The sequence below is a fragment of the Meriones unguiculatus genome, chromosome 7 (genome assembly GCF_030254825.1).
Source record: "Meriones unguiculatus strain TT.TT164.6M chromosome 7, Bangor_MerUng_6.1, whole genome shotgun sequence".
In the NCBI taxonomy this organism is placed as follows: domain Eukaryota; kingdom Metazoa; phylum Chordata; class Mammalia; order Rodentia; family Muridae; genus Meriones; species Meriones unguiculatus.
Window position 1 is genome coordinate 22,827,532 of NC_083355.1, and position 24,749 is coordinate 22,852,280.

Below are 24,749 nucleotides of genomic sequence, written 5' to 3' on the forward strand. Positions count from 1 at the left end.
GCAGCCGCATATCACCCGTGCCAGCCCTCACCTCCCGGCAACGTCGCCGCATTCTCAGCCACGCCATCTGGCGTGCCCGCCGCTCCCCGGCACACTGCGGCGGGCGGGGGAGGGGGCAGCGGGGCAGGTGCCCACCCTGGAGCCAGGAGGAAGCGGCAGGTCCCCCTCCCCCCAGCGTCCTCTGCGCTTGAGGTGGGGCAGGGGGCTGGGGAAAGGCGGGCTGGCAGGTGCTCTCGGGCTCCGAGAGCCTCCGAGCCTCCGAACTGCTGGAGCAGGCGCCCTCTGGGCAGTGCCAGTCAGCCCCTCCTGCCTCCTCCCCCAACACAGCGCCTGCCAGGAGCTCAGGACTTTGGGGGTCTCCACTCCTTCCTCCCCCTCCCCACCCCCACCTAACGAGGAGGCCACTCACTCCACACCTGTCCGCCCAGCCAGGGATGCCCGGCCGTAGCCAGCGGGTGGACACCTGGCCCTGACCCATCTGCTCCCCGGGCCTGCTGCGACGGGAGATCAAATCTCCCTCCTCACACCGGCTGCCTCACCAGTCTTATTTGGGGGCGCGGGGTGAGAGTTAGGATGGAGGGGAGCGTTTTACAGGTTCGTGGATAAATTATTTATTGGGGGATAATGAGGAGGAGGGTAGCGAGAGCAGTTTCCTAGAACCTTCTTCCTGCCCCCCTGAGCAAGATTCCCCTACTCTGTTCAGGAATGACCTGTCTCCTCCCCCTGTCCTCCTCCGTGCTCACCTCTGCCCTCTCACCCTTGCCCCTCAGGCCTCAGCCAGAACAAAATGGCTGCTGCCCCTCGGAGGCAGCCATTTTAGGTGCCCAGACTGCGGCCTCCCCTGAGATGGGGCTATGTCTCCATGGGAACCTTAGGCCCCCAGCTCCCTGCTCCCACCCTGAGGTGTGGGGAGCAGACATGGAAGTCTTCCAGGCCTGGCTAAAGTGCCCGCCGTCCTCTTTTTTTTCCTCCCTGAGACCTGGAGGGGACCAGGCCCCTCACCAACTCCCTTCCCCCAATGCCACGGGGAGGAACAGATGGCATCTCTGGGTGTCCTTCTCCTTTCGTCTCCTTCCTTCCATTTCTGGCTCTTTCTGTCTCTCCGTCACTGCATCTCTGAGCACAGAGAGGAGCGTGCCTGTCCCGGCGTGTTAACGCCTGCTTGTGTGTATGTGGACACACGTGTACCTCTTCCCAGCTCATGTCTGAGGCAGGCCCATCTTACACCTCCCCCCCCCCCCCCCCGTTCCAGTTTTCCCCTGGTTTTTATTGTATCTTCTAAAAAAAAATAAAGTTGAAATGTGTCGAGTGAGAAAAACTTGTTCCATTTTTTTTTTTTTTTTTTTTTCTGGAGGAAGAAAAGGGTCAGGAGGCAGGCCCAGAGGGATGCGGTTCTCTGTACCCCAGGTTTGACCACGCAGCCCCCCCACCTCTGGCCTTCCCCTGCAGGAGCTTAAGGAGGCCTCTCTGATCTAGAGAACAGAGGGGAGAGACAGAAGGATGGGGGATAGGGGCCTACAGAGTGTTCCCTCTCCTAAACAAGGTTCTGCCTCGTGCCCAGAGGACCCGATCATACCCCAATGGGCTTAACCCAATTCTTGCTGTGGGGAGAAGGCAGGAGCTATCTTTCTCTGCCAAGGAGGCATTCATCCACGTGCTCATTCATACATTCACCCATTAATTTAACGAAACAACAACAACCAAAAAAAAAACGGATTCTCTGTAGACAAAACATTCTAATTGGGGATGGGGTACAGGCAAGAAATCAATATTCTAAAGCAAGTCACCATTCACAAACTGTCTTGTTGCTGTTGTTTTTCAAGATGTGGTTTCTCTGTGTAGCCCTGGCTGTCCTGGAACTCACTCTGTGCACCAGACTGGCCTGGAACTCAGAGATCGGCCTGCCTCTGCCTCCCTACACAAAGTGTCTTTATTAAAATAAAAGCTGGCATTTATTGGAAGATTTTTTTTATTGTTTTTATTTTTAATGTAAGCTCATCTACCCATCACCCTACTTGGTGGCTCTATAAAGGGAGTAGTTTAATAACCCCATTTTATAGACAGGAAAATCAAGGCTAAAAAGGATATCTCAAAGTTTGTTTGTTTTTCTTTTACAAAGTGATGGTGTGTGCCCTAAATCCCAGCACTCTGGAGGCAGAGTTTAGGGTCAGCCTGGTCTACACAGTGAATTCCAAGAGAGCCAAGAGTACATAGTGAGACCCCATTTCAAAACCAAAATAAAAAGCAGGTGAGCAGCGTTGACCAACAAGCAGAAACTCAAATTGCTTGTATCTAACCAAAGCACTACACAGCCAAGGGGTTAAAGGAGAGACGCAGTCAGGAATTGTTCCTTTTTTTTTTTTTTTTTTTGAAACTATACCCAAAACTGGGGTGGGGTGGTCCTTGCCAGCCCCCACCCCATTTTAATTCTGCCTTTGCCATGATTCCACATCCCATCCTCTCTCTCAGGCCATCTGACTTAGGTGGGTGCAACTTCCTAGCTGCACAGCCTCTGAAGAGCTTCTTGTCTTGTCCTTGAAGACCACATAGGCAGTTGTGGGGTTGGTGGAGGGACCCCGGGTTCTGGTCTCAGCTTAATCTCCCTCCTGTGGTCCCAGCTACCCCCATTTCCCTGCAGAGGCCTCTGTGGAAGGAAGAGCTCTCTGACCGTCCAGCTCCTGGCCTCCAGGAGTCCTGGACAGCTTCACACCCGCAGCCAACACAGCATCTTGTTCGGTGTGCAAAATCAAGCCTCCCTGAGGAGGATTATCTGGGTGGGGTCAAAGGACATCCATCCACCAGGGTTGAGTGACTGGGCAGGGAGCCCTCCTCCCTCTGCTTTGTGCCATCCGTGTGCTGGAAGTAGAGCCAAAGTTGGGTGTGCACAGGTAGGCACAGGTTGTCTCTCTGGGTAGGGGTATGTTTCCATTTTTCTGCACCGAAGAGTAGGGAACGGGGTGGGGTGGGTGTGTCTAAAGCTCCTGCCTTCAACCTGCACCCTTTATTGAGAAGGGAACTGAGAAAAAAAGAGCATCCTCCCCTACCCCAGCTAGCCAGACCCCTGCCAGGCTCACCGCCTCCCCTCTGGCCACTCCTGGGACTGCCCCGTCAGCCTCTGTGCTTTTTGTATCTTCTGGAGGGGGAGAGTGTTTGGGTCCCATCTAGAAACTCTAAGCAGTCCCCAACTGGGGCACATCCTCCCTCCCACTAACCAAATCAGAAGGCCAAGAGAAACCCACTAATGGATGGGGCAGGCTACCTGGCAAGGATCAGGGGAAGTGAAGGCGCAGGGAGGAGAGAAAAGGCTTCTGGGTTAGGGATCCAGATCTGTGCCCACCCTAACCAGCTGGGGGACACATAGCTCATCTCCAACTTCCTACCCACCCCACCCCAATGCACACACGCCCTTGACACCCAAGGAAACATCTCCGATGTGGTAACTCCGCAGAGAGACACACACTCCGGTGCAGAGGCACAGACACCCAGGCAGGCAAATCTTTTCCCTTTCTCTCTCTTTCCCTTGGTTTGAATTTCGTTCAGCCACATATGTTGTGTGTGCGTGAGGGTGGGTGGGGGAGGGGCAGACAGGGATGAGGAATGGCATGGTGCCAGCATCTACCTATGGGGCTCGGGCCAGGGATGCCCCCCACACCCACCCTGGAAGGAGGCCTCAGCTGTCCCTTTGTGGTGGAGGGGAGCTCTCGGGGAGTAGGAGTAAGCACGGAGGTCCCTTTTCCACACCCCAGGGTCTGGTCCTGACCCACCTTGGGGACCTGGAGACAGGGAAATGGACAGATCAAGACCCTGGAGAGAGCCATGAACTGGCCAGCCACCACAAACCTCCAATCCCCAGACTTTGCCACCCCATTGTTCCTATGTGGGGGGGGCTCTATATCTGAGGGGGGGCAAATCCTCCCACCTCCCTCTCAATCCCTGCTTTCCCTGCGTTGGGTGGGGAGGGGAGGGCGGCAGAGATATTTATTTATTTCCTTTATTTATTTAATTTTTTTTTTTTTTTTTTTTTTTTTTTTTTGGAGTAGAGAGTGACAGATGGCGGCGGGTCCCGGGGGAGCCGGCTCTCCCCCAATGCAGACGCATGCCAATCACCGTCTCTCATGTGATAGCTGCTGCCCGTGACGTGCCAAGCCCATATGGCCTGGCATAGAGGCTGGTACCCCGCCTGGTAGAGATGCCACACTCGCTCCGCGGCTCGCATGGCGCTCTGAAGACGCCGGCGCCCGCCGCCTTGAGGAACCGCTGCCCCCGCTCCCTGAAGATGGGGGAACAATGAAATAAGCGAGAAGATTCCTCTTCTCCCCCCCTCTCTCTCTTGCCCCCTCCCCCCTCCCCTCCCCTCTCCCCTTGACTCCTCTCTGAGGTAAGTTGTCCGAGAAGGAGCTGGATCTGACCTGACGATTGGTGGGAGGGGGGGGTGCACCGCTTCGGACATGAAAGTCCCCCGTCCTCCCATCCCTGGGACTCTACCCCTTCACCGGGTGGGCATCCGGGTCGCCCCGCGTTCTTCCTCCCATTGGGGCCGCAGCTCAAGAGGCCGCGGAGGGAGATGTTATGTTTAGGATGGGCTGGGGGGGAGGGGAAGGGTCAGGAGGCGCGCGGAGAGGCGAAGGCGGGGACCCCCCCTCCCCACGAATGTCCCGAAGGAACCTGCGACCTTTCCCCACCACCAAAAAAAAAAAAAAAAAAAAGATAAGCAAACAAACAAATTCGGATTCCACCCCCACCCCATGGATCCCAAAATACAACGAGATCCGAAGAGACGTGTAGGAGGGAGGCAGTTCGAAGCGGGGAAGGGGGTCCCTGACCGCCGGGGAGACGAACGGGGTTCGCTCCCGGGTCTGCTCCCCGCGCCCCGGCTTCTCCAGCCCTCGCCAGCCGGAACGGGCTCCGGGAGACCCGGCCGCAGCGGCTCGAGGAGCCGGGGCTCCCGGGCGCCTGGAATTGGGGCTGCGGGGGTGGGGGCCGGGCCGGGGGCGGCGCGCGGCCAACTTGCAAATTGGATTAGGGAGCGTGGGGGGGTGAGAGGCACCGGAGGGGCCAGGACCGGGCACCGGGCAGCGGTGCCCACGGCAGCCGCCCAGCCCCTCTCCATCACCGGGAGGGAGAGAGCAGGCTTTGGAGCGCGAGCACCGCCCCTCCAAACCCCGAAGAGGGACCCGGCCCTTTAATCCCCTACCTGGCCACACTCTCGGGGACCCCCCCGAACCCTCCCGGGGCGCAGCCGGGGCCCAGCTCCGGGGGGCGAGGGCCTGGGCCTTGGTGCCCACCCCGCAGGCAGCCGGGCAGGGCTGGGCCGGCTCTGGGTGGGGCAGCGGGACGAGGTGGGCATCGGGGTGGTGGTGGTGGGGTGCCCGGAGCCGGAGCGCGCCTCGAGACTTGGTAGGGGGGTGGAGGCGGGTCGGAGGGCCTCCCCGGAGCTGCCCTCACTCTGTGCCGTCTGTCTCCCCGCCCCCCCGGGGCGCCCCCCACCAGGCACCATGCTGACCCGCCTGTTCAGCGAGCCCGGCCTGCTCTCGGACGTGCCCAAGTTCGCCAGCTGGGGCGACGGCGACGACGACGAGCCGCCGAGGAGCGACAAGGGCGACGCGCCACCGCAGCAGCAGCAGCCGCCGCCGCCGCCGCCGCCTCCACCTCCTCCTCCCCACGCCGCCCCGGGCACCGGGGCACCGGGACCCGCCCGGGCCTCCAAGCCCGTGTCCCTCCGCGGAGAAGACGTCCCCCAGGAAGCCGCGTTGGCCGAGGTCAAGGAGGAAGGGGAGCTGGGAGGAGGCGAGGACGACGACGACGACGACGAGGAGGAGGGCCTGGACGAGGCGGAGGGCGAGAGGCCCAAGAAGCGGGGGCCGAAGAAGCGCAAGATGACCAAGGCGCGCCTGGAGCGCTCCAAGCTGCGGAGGCAGAAGGCGAACGCGCGGGAGCGCAACCGCATGCACGACCTGAACGCGGCGCTCGACAACCTGCGCAAGGTGGTGCCCTGCTACTCCAAGACGCAGAAGCTGTCCAAGATCGAGACCCTGCGCCTGGCCAAGAACTACATCTGGGCCCTGTCGGAGATCCTGCGCTCCGGCAAGCGGCCGGACCTGGTGTCGTACGTGCAGACGCTGTGCAAGGGCCTGTCCCAACCCACCACCAACCTGGTGGCCGGCTGCCTGCAGCTCAACTCGCGCAACTTCCTCACGGAGCAGGGCGCCGACGGCGCCGGCCGCTTCCACGCCTCGGGCGGGCCTTTCGCCGTGCACCCCTACCCCTACCCCTGCTCCCGCCTGGCTGGCGCCCAGTGTCAGGCGGCCGGAGGCCTGGGCGGGGGCGCGGCGGCGGCTGCGCACGCCCTGCGGACCCACGGCTACTGCGCCGCCGCGGCCTACGAGACGCTGTACGCGGCGGCGGCGGCGGGGGGCGGGGGCGGCGGCGCCAGCCCGGACTACAACAGCTCCGAGTACGAGGGCCCGCTCAGCCCCCCGCTCTGCCTCAACGGCAACTTCTCCCTCAAGCAGGACTCGTCCCCGGACCACGACAAGAGCTACCACTACTCTATGCACTACTCGGCGCTGCCGGGCTCGCGGCCCGCGGGCCACGGGCTGGTGTTCGGCTCGTCGGCCGTGCGCGGCGGCGTGCACTCCGACAACCTCCTGTCCTACGACGTGCACCTCCACCACGACCGGGGCCCCATGTACGAGGAGCTCAACGCGTTTTTCCATAACTGACGCCCCTCGCGCGCCGACCCCCTCTCCTCCTCCTCCTCCACCTCCTGGGCCTCGGCCTTTGGGCTGGGGTCCTTCCCCCCTCGGGGATGCCCTCGGGGCGCGCGGGGGGTTCTGCGGCTCTCCGCGGCGGTGGCGCGCGCTCTGACCTGTGGGTGGCCCGTCCCAGGGGCCTGTCGCTCGGCCCTGGGGACTCGCCTTCTCTCTCTCTCTCTCTCTCTCTCTCTCTCTCTCTCTCTCTCCCTCTCTCCCTCCCCCCTAACGGGCCTCCCCCCCACCTTGGAGAGCACCTCTAGGGACCTCCCGCTCAGCCCTCCCAGGAGACCCCCTCCGCATTCCCAAACTTGGGTTTTCTCTCCCCTCCCCCACAGGCCGGAAGGCGTTGGCTAGGGGCAGCTAGCTGAGTTTCGGGATGGTGTCTCTTTCCCCCTCACCCCCACTTATGGTTACTTTAAAAAAACAGACGCCGAGCTGCCCAGGCCGAAACGAGTTGCTATCTGTTCCTTCTCGAAGAAGGCAAAAGCCAGGGCGCCCAAACGCCTTCACCCCGACCGGAATCTCCGCGGGTTTTTTGTTGTTGTTTCTTTTTAAATTTTTTTTTTTTATTTCGGTGGGAAGGGATGCGGATTGAGAGGAAAGAGAGAGGCAAAGCCAATTTGTAACTAGGATAATTTTTCCTTTTCCCTTTTTAAAAAAAAACAAAAAACAAAAAACAAACGAACATACAAAAGGAAAAAAAAAAGAGAAAAAGAAAAAGGAAAAAAAAAAAAAAAAAGGCAGAGAGGCAACGGGAGGCCGAACTCAGAGTCCGGATCGGAGAGAAAATGCAGTAAGAACTTTTAGAAGCAATAAAGGCAAAAATAAATAAATAATAATAATAATAATATACTACCAATAATAATTTTTAAAAAGACACAACTATCTATGCAAGGAGGTTCTGACTGAGCCTAGCAGCCGGGCCCGGGACGCCCCCTCGGGTCCGCCGGCTGCCCCGCCCACGCGCGGATCTGTGCACTTTGGTGAAGTGGGGGGCCCGCGCCGCCCCTCCCCCCAGGTCCTTACAATCAATGACTCGGAGATTTGGAGCCCCAGTGCCACCGCCCTCCCCCCCACCCCGGCCTGCCCCGTCCCGTTGCGCGTCGTACTGTTTTCTAAAAAGACCTGTTTCCAAATTTGTATGGAATGGCAAACTGTTGGGGGGTCGGTTTGGGGAGGGAGGGTTTGCATGAGAGACACACACACACACACACACACACACGCACGCACGCACACACACACACGCACCGCACGCACACGCGGGCCCGCCGCGGGCGTCCGCGGACACGAGGGGGCGAGTCTCCTGGCTCCGGCCCTCCCCGTCCAGCCCCTCTCGGGGTGAGGTGGGGGAGCCCAGACCCGGGGCAGCCCTGCCCCTGCCCGGACTGTGCCTCGGTGGGCGCCAAGCTCCTGGTGGCTGCTGGTGGCTGGAGAGGGTTTGTTTTTGTTTTTATTTATTTTTTCTTTTTTGGTTTGGTTTTTTTTTTGTTTGTTTGTTTGGTTTTTGGTTTTGGTTTTTGGTTTTGTTTTTTTTTTGGGGGGGGCGGGGATTTCTGTTGTCGTTGCTTTGGTTTTCTGTTCCGTGGTGTGTTTCGGTTCGAGGCTCCCCCTGACTTTGGTCCCCCAGCGAGCTGAGGGAGGCAACAGGTGACCCTCTCCCCGCCAGGCAGGGACATCAGGCACCCAAACACTCGATGCAAAAAAACGCAAACCCACAGGCGACACACCCCCCACACACGCAATTCGAAGATGAAACTCCTGTCGGACACCCGAAGTGCATTGCGTGTTTCTGTTGAGTTTAATGGCGATTAATAAATATTTATGTAAATGAGATGCAAAGCAGACCCGCCTTTCTCACAGTGCTCTCTTTTCGTGGGTGGGGACGGGGCTGATCTCGGCCTAGGGTGACCGAGGCTACCTCGTCGAGGGGCTGTTCAGAATCCTGCGGGGACGGCTGTGGGCGTTCCTGGGCGGGGTCCCCACACACCCGGGGGGGCTTGTAAACAGTCACGCCTGCCCCCCCTCCCCGGCCCCACCCAGACTGACACAGGCACCCAGGCCAAAACACCCCTGCGATCTACTTACACTCAGCTCCCCTAAACACCCAACGACCTTCTCTGAAAACAAAACAGCTTCTCGTCAGTGAACAGTTACCAAAGTGGGACCATTTTACAGCCCTTGGCTTAGCTGTTACAGACACCAGACGAGAGGAAATAAAGAAAACGCGTGAGGCAGGCATGGATATTCTTGAATTAAAAAAAAAAAAGATCATGAGGATAAAATATTAATGAAAAAATCTCCTTTCTATCTTAAATTTCTGCTTCAGTGGGCTCTTTTGGCGTCGGGGATACCGAGGTTTTTAGGGGTGCAGATAAGGTTGGAGGTCTATGAGGTGGCTGAATTTGGAGGGGGCCTGTTTAAGGACAAGACCTGGTGAAGGGTAAAAGCGAAAGGGGACAGCCCTGATTAACAGGTGCAGAGCCTCCTCCTCCCCTGCAGTTCTAGAAGGGGGGGGTGCTCTGTGGAAAGCGCACAGGAAGACCCACTTTTGCCTGGACCTCACCATTGTCCCCCTCTAACCCCTAAAGGCAGAGGCAGCTTGGCCGCAGACTTTCCCCAAAAAGGTGCCTCCTCCTTAGACTCCAGTACCTATCAGAGCTCTGAAAGGGATTCTGGGACCTAAAAACTCGAATCCTAAAACCTAAGAAGACTTAGGAATTCCCCAGGGAAGCTACCTTTGGTCCTTCCCCTGCCCTCCCCCCCCCCCAAAAAAAAAAAGCCATCATTTTAGGATTGAAGTGAGATTGGATGTGGTATTGTTCAGGGTTGAGGTCAGATATGCTAAAAGGCTCTTAGGGCCATGACCCAAAATAAGATCTTTCTCACAGAAGCAAGGAAGAGAAAGGAGGGAGTCTGAATGCGAAAGAGGGATCAGATTCATGCTGCAACTGTGCTCAGCCACTCCGCTAAGTCCGCAAACCTCACTCTTTAGTCTTCCGGGTAAAAACAACATCCCCCGGGGTAGCCTCGAAGTCTTAGCAGGCAGAGGGGAGCCGGGAGCTGTCCAATCCGCGGTGCTGACCAGCAGCTAACATTTTTTTCCCCCTCCTTGAGAAGAGAAGCGAGCGCCTGGCATCGGGCAGCGGAGCCTGTCGGAATTCTCCTGCAGGGAGGCTTCCTGGGAGACTTTGGTGGCTAATTCCTTTAAAACGTTCGCCGTGTTCTCTGGATTTCTCTCAGGACCACCCCTCCAGAGTGAGAGCGAACCCTTTGTCGCTGGGATTCCTGTGGGTGGTTAATGAGATCCAACAGACCTCTGAATCACTTTGATTCTTGAGAGAAAGATTTTGGCCCATCCTCTCTAGCCTCACTTCTGTGGGGAGCGGGGGTGGGGGTGGGGGAGCTTGCAGGATGCACATTCTGACCCAGACTCGAGGAGCTGGTCTGTGCCTGGTGCCTGGTGCTGGGCATGTCCTGCCTGGCAGGGGCATTTGGAAGAAAAGGAATTCGGCACCTTCCCAAGATGTGATTTTTATCTTGTCCTGGAAACAAGGTTAATAATTGGGCTTCTCTCCCGCTCAGCTGCTTTCCCAGAACTTGCTCTGAACTCCAGGCTGGGCCGGATCCAGGTGGCTTGGGGCCGGATGTGGAGGACCCCTCCACGTGGCTCCCCTGGCTAGACCGCAGCCTCCTCTACGGGCGGCTCTTGAAGCCACCCCACACTGCTCCGTTCTGTTCGGAGGCCAGATCGCAGCCTCTTTTGAAAGGTGGTGATGACCCCTGGGCTGCTGCACCTAGGGGTGCAAGGGGGTGGGGGCCCAAGGACCCTTTCTTGGGGAGACAGGGACAGGTGAGCTTCCAACGCACCCCTCCAGCAGCCCAACTTCCCACCCGACCTTCCCCCATACTCCCTGCACTCTGGCTGACTCCAGCCTCCCGCCCCCGCCACCCTCCTCCCCAACACAGCACTCAACTGCCCTGGTGATGAGCAGGAGAAGAAGATGTGCAGAGACACTCGGCCCCAGACGCCCCCTCACAGGTCTGCTTCTCTCGCTTGGCTTGCTGGAACACACGTCCAGAGAAGCTCCATGAACAGAAGGAATTGGGCGGGGGGTGGGGGGTGGCGAGGGGGTGATGGCATGGCTTGGGGAAAAGGTGGTGGACAGGGGCAAGAAGTGCAGAGAGGATCCCTCCCCTCCATTCCCCTAGCCTAAGCAGCAGGCTCTCTAGAGCAGTACACACCCTGTTCAGATCAAACCCCCGGGGCTGCCGGGCCCCATGGCTGGAGCCAGGTTCCATCCAGAGGGCCGGAGGGCGGGGGGGGGGCGCCTTCTCCTTGGTTTTCCCAGCCCCCATCCCATGCCCAGCATTTGAAAAGGGGAGAGAAACTGAGCCAGCCACTGGCTTAACTGGCGGGATAGGGAAGGGGTGGGGCAGCTGCTTCTCCTCTCACCGCTGAAGCCACCGCTGAAGGTCACTGTCCCCTGTGAAACTCCAGCTCTGGTTTTATCACCTAGGGCGAAACGGGATGAACCGCTGGGGGAGGCAAGACAGATGAGTCCTAGGTGGACCAGCAGCTGGGAAGCCCTTTCCTTCCGATATTCCACAGGCGTGTGCCAGCTGGTTCTGCCCGCACAGGTCCGTAGCCACCCTCACAGAGGTCAGAGCCCAGCCTTGACTTCTTACTCTTCCAAGACCCTGTACCCGGAGGTCAGCCATTCCAAGAAGCCTCCATGGATTTTGGAGAGTGCAGGACTAAGTAGAAAGGGGCGAGAGACAAGACCTGGCCACCCTCAGTCTCCACCTTTACTCCCAAGCCCCTAACCACAGGACCACGGAGGGCCAAGGGCTGCCCAGGGCTCCATCCTGACCTGTTGTGGGCAATTTCAAAGGGAATAAATCCAAAAACCAATTCTTGGTTATAGGGAGCAAATGGAGACCGAGCCCGCAGGACAGGCCCAAGACACTGGTTTTTTCCCTTCCGAGCTTTGGTAACCAGGTGTTGGCCACTGGCCTAGAATGAAAGTGGCACCTGGACTCCAAGAGACCTGGAGACCCTGCCCTGCTTCTGAATCTTGATTTTTTTTTTCACCCAAGCCTTCAAAAATTGTCCAGTTTTCCTAGGTGAGCAGCCTTAGGTGGGGGTGGGGTGGGGAAGCGTGTGTGTGTGTGTGTGTGTGTGTGTGTGTGTGTGTGTTGCTTTGGGAAGGCTGTTTTGCTATTGAAACTTTATCCTAAAACACTGGCTTCCGAGAGCAGGCCTTGCACAGACTGGAGAAGGCCAGGACTTGGGTAGGGCTCACCTGGGGAGGGCACAAGGGCTTACTTAGCAGGGAGATGCCAGGCTCGGTCTTTCCTGGTCCCGTTATTACAAGAGAGAAAGCTGGGAGGTCGCGCTGAAGGAAGAGATGAGTGTTCCCGTTCAGGCTCTAGCCATGCCAAGAGAGACGGAGCTTGTTTTCCAGCTGTGCCCTGGCTATGTCTCCGGGGCTGCCAGATCTGCTCACTCCGGCCTCCCCGGGCTAAAGTAAGGGTGCAGAGTTCATTTCAACACCCGGGGTGTGGGCTCGGTGTTTTGTGACGCCAACCTCTCTCTCCTTCTTGGCCCCTTGCAAGCCCTGGACGCATCATGTTCCTCTGGTCCTCTTTCATTTTTGGAATCAATCGAATTAGGAAAGGGTCTTTCTGGGGCTTTCCCGCCTGCCTCCCACTTCAGGCTGAGCCGGCCAGGAGGCCAAGGCTCAGAGGTCAGGTTGCGCTGGGGCCGTAGGAGCCCACAAGCCCTTTGGGGACCCGCATGCCAGCTTCCATCCTCAGCCAAGACTTTGCCAAGGGCACAGCTGGGCGGGGTCTGGGCAGTCCGCCCGGTTTGGGACATCTGTTCTCGCCAGAGTCGCATTAAAAAGCTAGTGGTGGGGGTAGGGGGCTCAGAAACAACCCCTAAAAACCCAGGCGGGGGAAGCGGGGCCTTCTCCGCCGGCAGCCAGAGGTGCGGGAGGACCCAGGGCGCACTTGGGCTTGTTTCCCTCCTCTTGTGAGGACGGAGTGAAATTGGAGGTGAGGTCAGGTAGGGCCTTCTCTCTCCCCTTGCTCTCACCCTCTTCCCTGTCAGGCGTCACGTAGAGCCTCCCTCCCGGCCGGCTCGAAGGCACCCCAGCTTCGCTCCAGCCGCCGGGAGTCCCCGGAGGCGCCGCCGGCAATTCCGGGGAGGCTGCGGCTGGCCCGGCGCGGAGCGGATCCCGCTTGCAGCGAACTGGGTTCCCAGGATGAGGCCGGGGCGCTCCACGCGGGGAGGGCTGAAAACAACTCAGTTAAAATATCCGAAATATTTGCTTTTATATGGAAGACTTCAAAACACACACACACACAGCACACACACCCCCCAGAGGAACCACAAAGGCCCTAAGCTAAACCAAACCCAAATCCTTAACTACCGATCATTTTGTAGAAAAGGACAGAAAAATTCCTCAGACCCTTTTCCTCTGCTGTCGCCGCGGAAAAAGCTCCCGCCCGCCCGAGCCCTGAGCACGATGCACCTTCACCAACCCCAGAGCCCTGGCGCCGAGCCCAGGTCGCCCCCTGCCCACCCTTCGCTCGCATGTTTGTGCCAGTCTGTGCCACTCAGCCGGTGCCCGGTGCCCGGTGCCAGGCGCGGGGGGGGGGGAAGGCGGGGAGGAGCCGAGGCTCCAGCTTAAATTCCATGGCATCTGTTCATTATTATACAGTGAGGATTTTTATATGGACAGCTAAATTAAAGACAGATTTTTGCCAGAATTGCAAATCCCATAAATATGATGACACAGGATGGGGGCTTTTTCTTTTTTTTCTTTTTTTTTTTTTTTAAAGAAAGATTAAAAACACAACTGTAACAAGCCACAACTCAGACCCCTCCGTAGCCCAGTCCTCTGCCTTTTGACTTTCTTCCCTCTTTGCCCATCTTTTCTCCCGGCAGCCCCGAGAGAATACAAACCCCACTGCTTCCCATGCCCAGCTAAACACTTAGAAACTCAGTGGCCAACCGCTTGCTCCCAAAGGGGCAGGGGAGCCAGCTCGGGCTTCTGGGGTCAGTGTGGGGACGGGAGCAGTGTCTGGTCTGGACAGTAGCTTCCCTGTACTTCTGTGTTTGGCTAGTCACCAATCCAAGGATCTGGAGGCATCAGGTCTTCCAACCAGGCACGTGAGGTCATCCGCTCAGGGGCACCAGGGCAGCACCCTCCCCCCCCCCCCCCCCGCATCCGAATCTTGATTTTCAAGATTGTTCAACTTGTGGACGGTTTGGAATTTCAAAATTCACAGATCGTAGGACGCTGGACCCTGCACCTGGGTGTCACTTCCTAGAATTTGCAGGGTTGCCGAATCTCTAGAATGCCAGAAGAGTCCTGTGGTGGGGGAAGTTGCTCTAGACTTCAGTGGTTCTGTGCCTGTCTTTGGAGCTGTGGCGTGATATTTTGGGGCCCGCAGGGCTTCTGGAGAAGGTTTGGCAGGGGCAGGCAACATCAGGAGAGACTGGTCTAAAAATGTCCCCTAGAGCCAGTGGCAACCATTCTCCTTTTTTTTTTTTTTTTCTTTCCCTTGAAATTTTTGTTTTCAGGACAAAAAAAAAAAAAAAAAAAAAAAAAGAAGTAAATATGTGCAGAGTTCTATGTCCTCTAGACAATTGCTCTCTGTGCGTCTGGGTCTGTCTGTGACTCTGTCTGTGTAGCTGTCTGCTTGTCTCTCTCGTGTTCGGAGCTGACAGAATTCCTATCAAAAGAATGAAGGCAGGGACATCTGTGTGCCGAATGACTGTGCCTACTCGAACCTGCCAATCGCTCCTGGCACGAGCTGGGTAACAAATGCCTGTTACCTCGGAATGCTGGCGGGTGGGGGGAGAGGGAGGGTGCCTGGCACCACCCGGGCTATCAAGCTCTGCCAAGACCCCCCTCCTGCCCGCTGCGTGTCTTGCCCCCTTCCCTGAGTTGGGGGCCCATGGAATTGGATTATTTATTAATTAGCAGTAATTAAAAATTTGGGGTGTCTCTCAGCCTGGTGACCCCCTTCTCCTCTGCTTCTAGGACCTTGATCCCCTCTTCCACCCCGCCCTCCCCACTCTCTGGATTAACTCCGGGCTTCTGCTGAGGGCAGGCGGCCAGTGGCTGAGGAAGGGGCTCATGGAATGCAGGAAAAGAGGTCTCTAGGGGGAAGAATTCCGCTAAAGTTGCCAGGAGGAGTTTCTCTTGCGAAGTGCGAGGGTCTGGGCAGAGGGTCTGTTTGGCTGGGCCTTGGAGTGGGGCAGAGCTGCGGAGGGGCAGAACCAGTGGAGAGGTGGAGCTAAGGAGGCAGAAGGAAAAAGAGGACAAGGGGAGGAGGCAGGAAGCTGGGGTGAGGCGGGCTGTTTCTCTCGGCGCAGGGGCCCCAGCCACCACCTTGCTGGCCTCGAGATCCATCAACTGGTTCTGCTGTGGGGTGGGGGGAGGGGAGAGGAGAGCGCCACTGTCACAGCCGGTGCCAGCTGGGGGTGGGGTATTGCGAGGAGGGGCGGAGAGCACATCTAAAATTCCAAGACATCTGTTCACCCAAGGAGGAGACAGGGCACTCAAGAAGGCAGGGCACCCTTGCCTCACCAGCTCTGGAGCCATTTGTGCCAGGGAGAAACCCTCACTCCAAACCACTCCAGACCATCCCAGAGTTTGAGATGGGAGGCGGGTGCTTCCCAAACCGCTGCCCTTCTGATGGGCCTTCAAAGGGGGAGGAACAGGGCAGAGGGAGGACAGAGGGCTTCAGAGGGAGGATTTAAAGAGAGTAAAGTGTGCTGAAAGAGGTCCTCTGGCCTCTGGTATCCACAGATCCTTCACACACACACACACACACACTTCTCCAGTCATTACACATTCAGATGTTAAGCTTCCCACCTCTTCGAACACAAAAGTCTACACAACTGGTTTCTCACACACTCAGTTATTTGTCTGCTCAAACAACTTTATTGAGTGTTTGGTCTAACGTGGGCCTGGATTGGGAATCACGGAACACCTTCCTGCCCTGAGCTGTCCTTGGGACAGATGAGAATCCCTGAGGCAGGTGTGATGCCCAGGACCCACGGAGACCAGATGAACTCTTCATACTGGGAGTATTGCCTCCCTCCTCTGTCTGGGAGCCCTGGCAGGGAGTCCCTGACCCGCAGCCAGCCACATTCTTACCTGTTCTCTATTGGCAGGAGCCCCTGGGCCCCCAGGCTGTGGCTGAGTAGGCTCCAATACCACTTGCCACCAAGCCTCAATGACCACCTCTGTCCGGTGCCCTGGCTTGGCACCTGCCCTCTACCAGGGCTGCCCTAACTGGGCCGACGAAGGCCAAGCCTCTCAGCTGGGAAATGTCCATGTGGTTGCTACTTAAAAACTGATTTATGAGGCCGCTGCGGCTGCGGAGGCTTGGCCTGCGGTCCTGGTAGTAATCAAGGGCATATGCCCATCTCGCCTGGCACTGCCCGGCTTGTGAGCCCAGCCCTGGCCTCTGCTCTCCTGTTGGGAAGAGAGAGGCACAAAGCCCAGAGTGTTCATCTTCCCGAATCTTCTCTGTTTCCCTCTACTCTCTTCCTTTTCCTCCTCCTCTTCTTCCCTTTCCTCTCTCCCTCCTCCTTTCCTCCCTCCTCCATCCCTCCCTCCCTTTCTTTTCCTTCTCTCCCAAGTGGCACGGACCAGCCTGTGTGCCGGGCTGGCGCTCACAGCTGCAGCCCATCTGCTATGATTGAATGGTGACAGTGACGAGACGGGAGCTAGGGGGAATGGGGGCTGCCCTGCCACCCTTCACCCCTCCTGTGCCAGCCCCCACAAGCTTCCTTGACCTCCAGAATGAGAACGTCCATTTTGCTGGTGCAGGGTGGGGGAAATCCCGCCCCTCTAAGCAGCAAGGGAATTCCTTTTCCTCCAACTGGATTCCGGAGAGGAAAGGAAGGGAGAGGAAAGGAGGGATGCAGAAAAGAGGGAGTGGGGTTGGAAGAGCCTTCTGGGAGAAAAAGCCCTTACCCACACAGCTTTGGGTGACACTGACAAGGACAGAGAGGAAATTCCGAGTTGGGCAGTTACTAATGCAGGTCCAGAATCTGGCTTCTTCTGGAACCCAGGAAAATGTCCTTGAGAACATCAGGTGGAAAAAACTCTGCCCTGTGCCCAAGGATCTTGTTACTCTCCTTTTTGGGTCATTTTTCTCCCTCTGGAGCCTAAATAAGCACCACCACCCCTTCCAGGAGTACACTGGAGGAGACCTGGGAAGACCCAGTCTTCATTGGTGTCCAGAGTGGGTCCTAAAAAAATTGGACCTAAGAAAGTATCAAGGAAGTCCAGCTGAGCACAAGAAAGGATTCCCCAACTGAGCCATCGAAAGGCTGAGCGATACAATGATACAACAGCAGCGGTGCTGAAACAGATGCCTTTGCAGTTATTATGTGTGCTTAGCTTGAGCACCACACAAATGAGCTGACATTCAGCTCAACAAACCTGTGGGGTTAGGTTTACCTACAGGACACACAGCATGCTGAGTACTGTGCAGGGGCCTGGCTGGATGAGAGTCTGGGCCTGGCTTTTTTTGGAAACAAGGAAAAGAACAGAAGATGGGAAACTTTAGAAGGCAACAATCCAGCGCCCTTTCACTTATGTCCTCCCTCTGCCAGCTCCTCCTCCTTAGCCATGGAAGCACCCATTTCCTGGTGAATGCCCACACGTGTGGTTTCTGTCTCCTGCCACTGCCCATGTTTGAGTGAGTAAAAACACTCCCAGGAAGGCACCTGCACTGCCCCACCACAAGGGAGTTCTACCTGACACCCATCCCTTCAGGAAATGTTGGGGAGTGTGTGGGTCTCTCCTGCCCTCTCTTGGTCCTGCCATTTGTATGTCTAACTCTCTCTCTCTCTCTCTCTCTCTCTCTCTCTCTCTCTCTCTCTCGTCCTACAGCCTCCTTTAGGGATCCTCCCCTTTTTTCACATCTTCACACAGTTTTACACATCCTTTTTCCTTCCCTCTTTTCTCTCTCCTTTGCACCCTCTCATTCTCTCTTACTTTATATGATCCCTTTATGGTAACCCCGTAGTCTCTGGAAATACCTTCCTATAGGAGAATGGGTGCTTTTATGTTCCAGAAGCTCCACAGGTAAAGGGTTGGTGGTGGGAGAAGTGTCTCCAGTGTACAGCCTCACTGGAGAGGGAGAAAGGAATCCATAATCCAATCCGAGGGATAAGTATTAGGCAGTCACTAAATCTTTGCAATCCTCACAGTAAATCCAGATCCACATTGTTGTCTATTTGCTGTAGGCACATTAGGATAAGAAGTGAGGTGGAGGGGCTGGAGAAATCGCTCGGCCATTAAGAGCACTGACTGCTCTTCCAGAAGACCTGGGTTCAATTCCCAGCACCCACATGGCAGCTCACAACTGTGGGCTGACACCCTCACACAGACATACACACAGGCTAAACACAAATCCACATAAATAAAAATAAACAAATTATATGAAAAAAGAAGTGACGTGGAGCTGGTGTGATGGTGCATGCCTGTAACCGCAGCATTTGGGAGGTATAAGCAGAAAGATGAGGAATTTAAGGAAGTCAAAGGCAGCCTCAGCTACACAGTGAGTCTGAGGTAAAGCTGAGCTGTTTCTTAGTTTTTAAAACATAAGGAAAAAAAATAACAGCTATCTGGGCCTGGGAGTGCAGGCTGTACTCTATTTAACTTGGGAAGCTGAAGGAGAAGGATCTTGCCCCAGATATTGAGCAAGTTCAAGACCAGCCTAATCAACTTAATAAGACCTGGTCTCAAAAGAAGAAGTAAAAAATTAGACTAGTAGGGGGTTCCCCGGGAAAGGGGGGGTGAAACCAGGCCACCTCTGAGGAGATGAATAGGGTTTGGGGTGTATTTTCCCTGTGAGGAGGTGTGGTTTGAAATTTTCCCTGGCCTTGCTGACGTAGGTCACTTTTGGATTGGCCACTGTGTATATTCACAGGTTCACTAACAGGAGTGAAGAAAAAAGGATGACCAACTCCCCTTTCCGTCCTGTGCTGCGCTGAGGTAGGCATGGCTCTGGAGCCAACAGCTGCTTTGTGTTTGGGGTTTTGGAGAACATGGATTAAGGGAGTACTTTTCCTGACTGATGAAAAAAAAAAAAAAAGACCAAACCAAAACTAAAAAGGAACAAAACCAAAACAAAAAAACAAACAACCAGAACAAGAACAACAAAACCAACAACAAGCAAAGCCTGTCATGGTCAGTGTCCCCCGTTAGGAGGCTACAACATATATTATATGGCGTGGCTATGCTATCCAGTGCTTAATAAAAATGAAAAAAGACAAAGTATGTGGCTTGGCTTGCCTGGCATGTGTGAGACCCTAGCTGCAATCATGAACACTTACAATGATGAGTAACTAACGTGAGAGACAGAGAAATGAGGAGGAGAGTTATCTGAGACTTGCATAGGACTTTCTCAGTGTTGTCTTCTTTCCCTACAGGTCTCAGCTTCTTCAGGGCAATGCAGCATCTAAAAGGGACAGGAGGGAGCCACAAATCTCCACACACCCATATCTCACCCAACACCGAGTCCCGAGAGGAGTGGATCCTTGAGCGCGAGCCTGTTCTTGGCAGGGACTGGAGGCTGAGGTCACCTTCCTGTCCACCTCCCTTTCCCAGACTCGGATCAGGTGTCTCTTGGATGCCCTGCTATCTTCTCAGACCTGTTTTTCCCCCTTTATCAGTGAGTTTCTCTCTTGCTTCTCTATTTTTCCCTTACGCGCCACCCATTCCCAGCCCTCTACAGAGAGCTGGCTGAGTGTTCCGGTTTCAGCACCGGGGACAGAGACGCCAGCGGCCGGAGACTCCTACACAAGATTTTGTGCAAGTGGAGACTTCTTACTTCTTACGCTTTTCTTCGGAGCGGAGGGGCGGGGTAGAGGGTGCATTGCGGAGTCTGCGTGAGTCTGAGCTACTCCGGGGCACACTCCCGTGGGCGTCTCTGGGTGCATCTGTGTGTTTGTATCTGTCTGGGATGTGTCCCCGCCTGCTCCCCATGTCTCTGGCTGGGGAAGGGGACAGGATGAGGACGCTCCGTTCTGGAGGTGGGGGAGGTAGCGGGTGGCTTGGTATCCCAGCCGGTCCTGGGGGCGTCAATCCTAGCCCGGACGTATGCCAAACACCATGTGGTACGTGTGCCAGTAGGCACAGGCTAAGGGCATTCTGCCCGGCTTGAAAGGAGGTAGAGGAGGCAGGGAGCAGGAAAAGGGGACTGAGCTCAGCGCTCTGGAGACGGAGCCTTTCTTCCTAGGACTCCAACGTAGGAACAAAAGTGAGAAAATGGTCCAAGTCGCCTGCCTCTGTAGGGACCCTCGCAATCTGATGATCAGCCTTTCACACACAAATACCCCGAGAGACACAGAAGGCTGGTCTCTGCCAGCCTGCGGTGAGTGTTCAGGTCCTTCCACACCACATCGGTTTCTGCACAAACATGCACACATCCACAAACAGAGGAAGGTAGACGCAAGGACCAGCTCTTGTGTCATAGAGTGGGATCCTGCACTTCATGGGCGAGCACCTCCTACTGTGAGGCCCCATGGGAGCTTCCAGGAGAGCTCTGCCCTCTCCGAGAAAGGGACACGTTTCTCCAACACAGAGCAGATCTTCCCTGAGTTATCACCAGAGGTGCCGGTCCTCAGCGTTCAGGCCTGGGCGGGAGAACTGCCTGAGTGCTTCATTTGCATTTTCGAAAGAATCGGGGGAGGAGGAAGAAGCACAAAAATGGTTCCTCCTTTCTGCCCACAGACTGGTGTACTGACAACAGCACCGGATCTCTCATCTCTGTCTGAAATGGCTATAGACCCGCATACAAGTTGTTTCATGGTGAGATATTATTATTATTATTATTATTATTATTATTATTAATTTGAGGCAGGGTCTCAATGTGTAGCTCTGGCTGTCCTGAAACTATGTAGACCAAACTGGCCTGGAACTCATAGAGATTCTCCTGCCTCAGCTTCCCCTGGTGCTGGGATTAAAAGTTTATGTCACCAAACCCAGCCATTGTGGGATTTTTTTTCAAACAAGCCCAGCACCATGCTATGCGCCTGTAATCCCGGCGCTGGGGAGGTGGAGACAGGAGGATCTCTGGAGCTTGCTGATAAACCTTTCTAGCTGAGTTGGCAAACTCCAGGTTTAGGGAGAGAGCCATTTTCGAGAAAACGAAGTGAACTGTCTCGGCTGTAAAGGCACTTGCCACACAGGCCTGGAGGCTGGACTTCAGTCCCTACAACTCATGTAAAAGCAGAAAGAGGAAAACAACGTCTCAATGTCAGTGTCAACCTCTGGCCACCACAGGCATGGGCTCACACTTACATGTGCATCCACACACATGTGAATACATACCAGAACATGCACACACACACACTCAAGTAAAAGGTGAGGGGATGGCAACATGGCTAGTGGTGAAAGTGCTTGCTTCCAAGGCTGACACCTGAGTGCAACTCCTGGGACTCATATGGTGGATGAGGAAAGCAGAGGCCAGCAAGTTGTCTTCTAGTCTCCCCATATATGTCAGAGCATGCGTGCGCATGTGCACACACGCACACACACACACACATACACACACGTAAATAAATTTTAAAAATCTTTCAAAACAAAACAAAAAAATGACCTTTTAAAGTTTAGAGAGATGGCTCAGAGGTTAAGAGCACTGGCTGCTCTTCCAAATGTCCTGAGTTCAATTCCCAGCACCCACAAGGTGGCTCATGACCATCTATAATGAGATCTGGTGCCCTCTTCTGGCGTGCAGGTGTACATGCAGGCAGAATACTGTATACAAAATAAATAAGTAAATCTGAGAGAGAGAGAGCTTCTAGTTTAGGGTGAGGGTCTGAGAAAAGACCACCATGTCAGATCCTGAGGGTGACAAAAAGAAGCCCCTGAAACAGTCCAAGGAGATGGTGAGGGAAGCAAGAATTTCACAAAGAAGCACAATGAGGAGAAAAAGAAACTCAAGGAACTGAAAGGGAGAGCTGCAGGAGAAACTAAGAGAAAGGGACAAAACCAGGCTGTTCCCTGCGTCTGAAAGGATCATCCTTGATTCCATTCCTACCTAAACATCTGTGTTTCTTGGACTCTTTTGTACATTATGAGCAACATTTGGGGAAAAGAAGGTGGGGAAGAAAGGGAAGAGCATTCAGCTAGAGGGCTTAGCTCAAGCCAGGTGTCAAGTCATCACTATAGCTGTTATTTTTGTCTTAGTTTCCTTTTTGTTGTGTTTTTTTGAAACAAAATGTCTCTGTGTAGCCTTGGCTGTCCTGGAACTCACACAAGTAGACCAGGCTGGCCTTGAACTTATAGAGATCCATTTGCCTCAGCCTCTTAGGCTGGGACTGACGGAGCACATCACCACTACCTGGCTTTGGCTAGGGTTTCTATTGCTGTGATAAGACATCGTGACCAAAAGAAACTTGAGGAGAAAAGGGTTTATTTCGATTACACTTCCAGGTCACAGTCTATCACTGAGAAAAGCCAGGGCAGGAACTCGAGCAGAGCAGGAACCTGCAGGCAGGAACTGATGCAGAGGCCATGGAAGAACACTGCTTACTGGCTGGCTCCTCATGGCTTACTCAGCCTGTTTCCTTTTCTTTTTCTTTCTTCCTTTTTTTTTTTTTGTTTGTTTGTTTGTTTGTTTTGAGACAGGGTCTCTCTATCATATACCTCTGGCTATTTTGGAACTTACTATGCTTACTAGGCTGGCCTTGAACTCACAAATATCCACCTGCTTCTGCCTCCCGAGTACTGGGGTTAAAGGCGTGTGCCACTCTACCAGGCTCAGCAGAACCACAAGCCGAGGGGAGGCGCCACCTCCAGTGAACTCACCCTGGCACGTTAATCATCAGGCAAGACAACGCCCTGCAGAGTTGCCTGCGGGGCAATCCCGTGGAGGCATTTCCTCGTTTCACTCTCCCCACATGACACTAACTTGTGTCGACTTGGTATAAAAACCAGCAAGCACACATTTTAAAAATTCTGTGATGTATTTATTTTGTGTAAGAGCATTTTGCCTAGGTGTATGTATGTGCACCTCGTGAGTGCCTGGTGCCATAGAGGGCATCAGATCTACTGGATCAGATGGTTGGGAATCACTATGTAATCACTGGGAACTGAACTCAGGTCCTCCGAAAGGGCAACAAATGCTATTAACCACGGAACCAACTCTCCAACACGAAATTTATTATTATTATTATTATTATTGGTTTTTCAATACAAGGTTTCTCTATGTAGCCCTGGCTGCCTGGAACTCCCTCTGTACAACAGGCTGGCCTCAAACTCACAGAGATCCACCTGCCTCTGCCTGCCAAGAGCTGGGATCAAAGGCATGCGCCGTCACCACCCGGCTCCAGCATGACATTTTAAAACGCGTTTCTGTACACTTTTATTTTAAACTTTATTTCGTGTGTATGAGCATTCTGCCTGCCTGTGTGCTTCTGCATCACAGTGTGTGCCTGGCGCCCACAGAGGCAAAGAGGGTGTTCATGCCCAGGAACTGGTGTTGTGGATGGTTGTGGTCACCTTTCTCTTGAATCTCTACTTTAACTCTGTCCCATTTCATTAGTTGGTGTGTATGTGGGTGTGTGCCAACAAGGATGTGCCAGGGTGTTTGCGCATGCGTTGCCGAGGCAGGGCCTCTCTTGATGCTTCTGCCATATCCTCCTGGTCTTCCAGGTTGTGGGTGATTCTCATGGCTCTGCTTCCCAGCTCGCTGAAGGACTGGACCTGGGCCATCGCATCCCCGGTTTTCTATGGGTTCCAGGAATTGAACTCCAGGCTTGAGTGTCTGGGGTTTTTACTTGCTGAGCCATCTCCTTCCTAGCACCCAGCTTGTCCCTACCTTTGTAAAAGACCAAGTCTCGAGCTGCGAGTCAGGCTGACGTGGAACTCATGGCAACTCACCTGCCTTAGCCTTCCAAGGGCTGGAATTATAGGCGTGAGCCACCATGCCTGGTCTAAGGAAATCTTTTAAAAAACATAAGCTAAGCTGAGTGTGGTGGCCCACAGAAGGCAGAGGCAGGAGGGTCTACAGAGCGAGTTCCAGGATAGCCATGGCTACACAGGGAAACCCTATGTAGTCTTGAAAAACTATATATATGTATATACACACACACAAGCTGGGGTGCTAGAGAGGTGGATCAGTGGTGAGGAATGGATACTGCCCTTGCAGGGGACCCAAGTTTGGTTGCCAGCACCCACATCAGATGGCTCACCGTCTCCTGTCCCTCCAGCTCCAGAGTGACGACACCTCTGGCTTCCGAAGACAGCTGCACTCATGTCCACACACCCACACACATACAGATATTTAAATGTAGAACAGGGGCTGTCCAGATGGCTCCTGGCCTGTAGGCTTCCTGAGGGCAGGCACCATCATATTCATTCTTTTTCCTTCACACACTCCGAGCCAGGTGTAGGCTCAGCTCTTGTTAAGTGTTTTGAAGGGCAGGCTTGATTAATGCTCTGTCAACCTCGAAGAGGGGCGTGGAAGAGTGAGTCAGTCCTGCAGCCAAGACTCAAACCTGCTTCATTAGGGACTAGCCTCTCCTCTCTTCCTTCCTCTCAGGAGGCCTGTCTGCTGGCAGCCTCCTAATTATATTTTACTTGACTATAAATCTTTTTGTTAAATGTAATTGAATAACACACCTTTCGAATCATCACATTAACCTAGCATCCGCTTGAAGGTGGTAATTAGCTTCCTAGAATTTCTCACTAGTTTGAAGAGGGACTGGCTCTGAGATCATCCACCGCCAACCTTGAAAGTATAGGCCAGCCCCGTGTCCCTGAGAAAGGGTGGGTGTTAAGGAGTCAGGCTGCTCTGGTTCCCTTCTCTCCTAGCTCCCTGGCCAAGGGATCAAACAGCCAGAGTAGTGCCCTGCCCCCAGCCCAATGCTGCCTCTGGGATTTAGGGTCTGTGATGTCCCTTTTCATCCTTTCCAGGACTCATGGCTCAGAGCAATCTCAGCTGGAAGGT

At 54.9% G+C, this 24,749-nt stretch overlaps 1 protein-coding gene and 1 long non-coding RNA gene across 2 annotated transcripts; both read left to right on the forward strand.

Annotated features, from left to right (window-relative positions):
• Positions 1 to 4,244: 4,244 nt before the first annotated feature.
• Neurod2 (neuronal differentiation 2) lies at positions 4,245 to 8,599 on the forward strand. The gene is made up of 2 exons (XM_021659877.2): positions 4,245 to 4,378; positions 5,491 to 8,599. The coding sequence occupies exon 2, from the start codon at positions 5,496 to 5,498 to the stop codon at positions 6,720 to 6,722; it is 1,227 nt and encodes a 408-aa protein (XP_021515552.2). The 5' UTR covers positions 4,245 to 4,378; positions 5,491 to 5,495; the 3' UTR covers positions 6,723 to 8,599.
• A 10,117-nt stretch (positions 8,600 to 18,716) lies between these two features.
• Positions 18,717 to 20,607, forward strand: LOC132655396 (uncharacterized). The gene is made up of 3 exons (XR_009593208.1): positions 18,717 to 18,787; positions 19,225 to 19,466; positions 20,528 to 20,607. It is a non-coding gene; the product is annotated as an uncharacterized LOC132655396 (long non-coding RNA).
• Positions 20,608 to 24,749: the final 4,142 nt, after the last annotated feature.

Excerpts from the sequence above, each read along its gene's own strand:
- Neurod2 (XM_021659877.2), top strand. The coding sequence starts at position 5,496 with ATGCTGACCCGCCTGTTCAGCGAGCCCGGCCTGCTCTCGGACGTGCCC.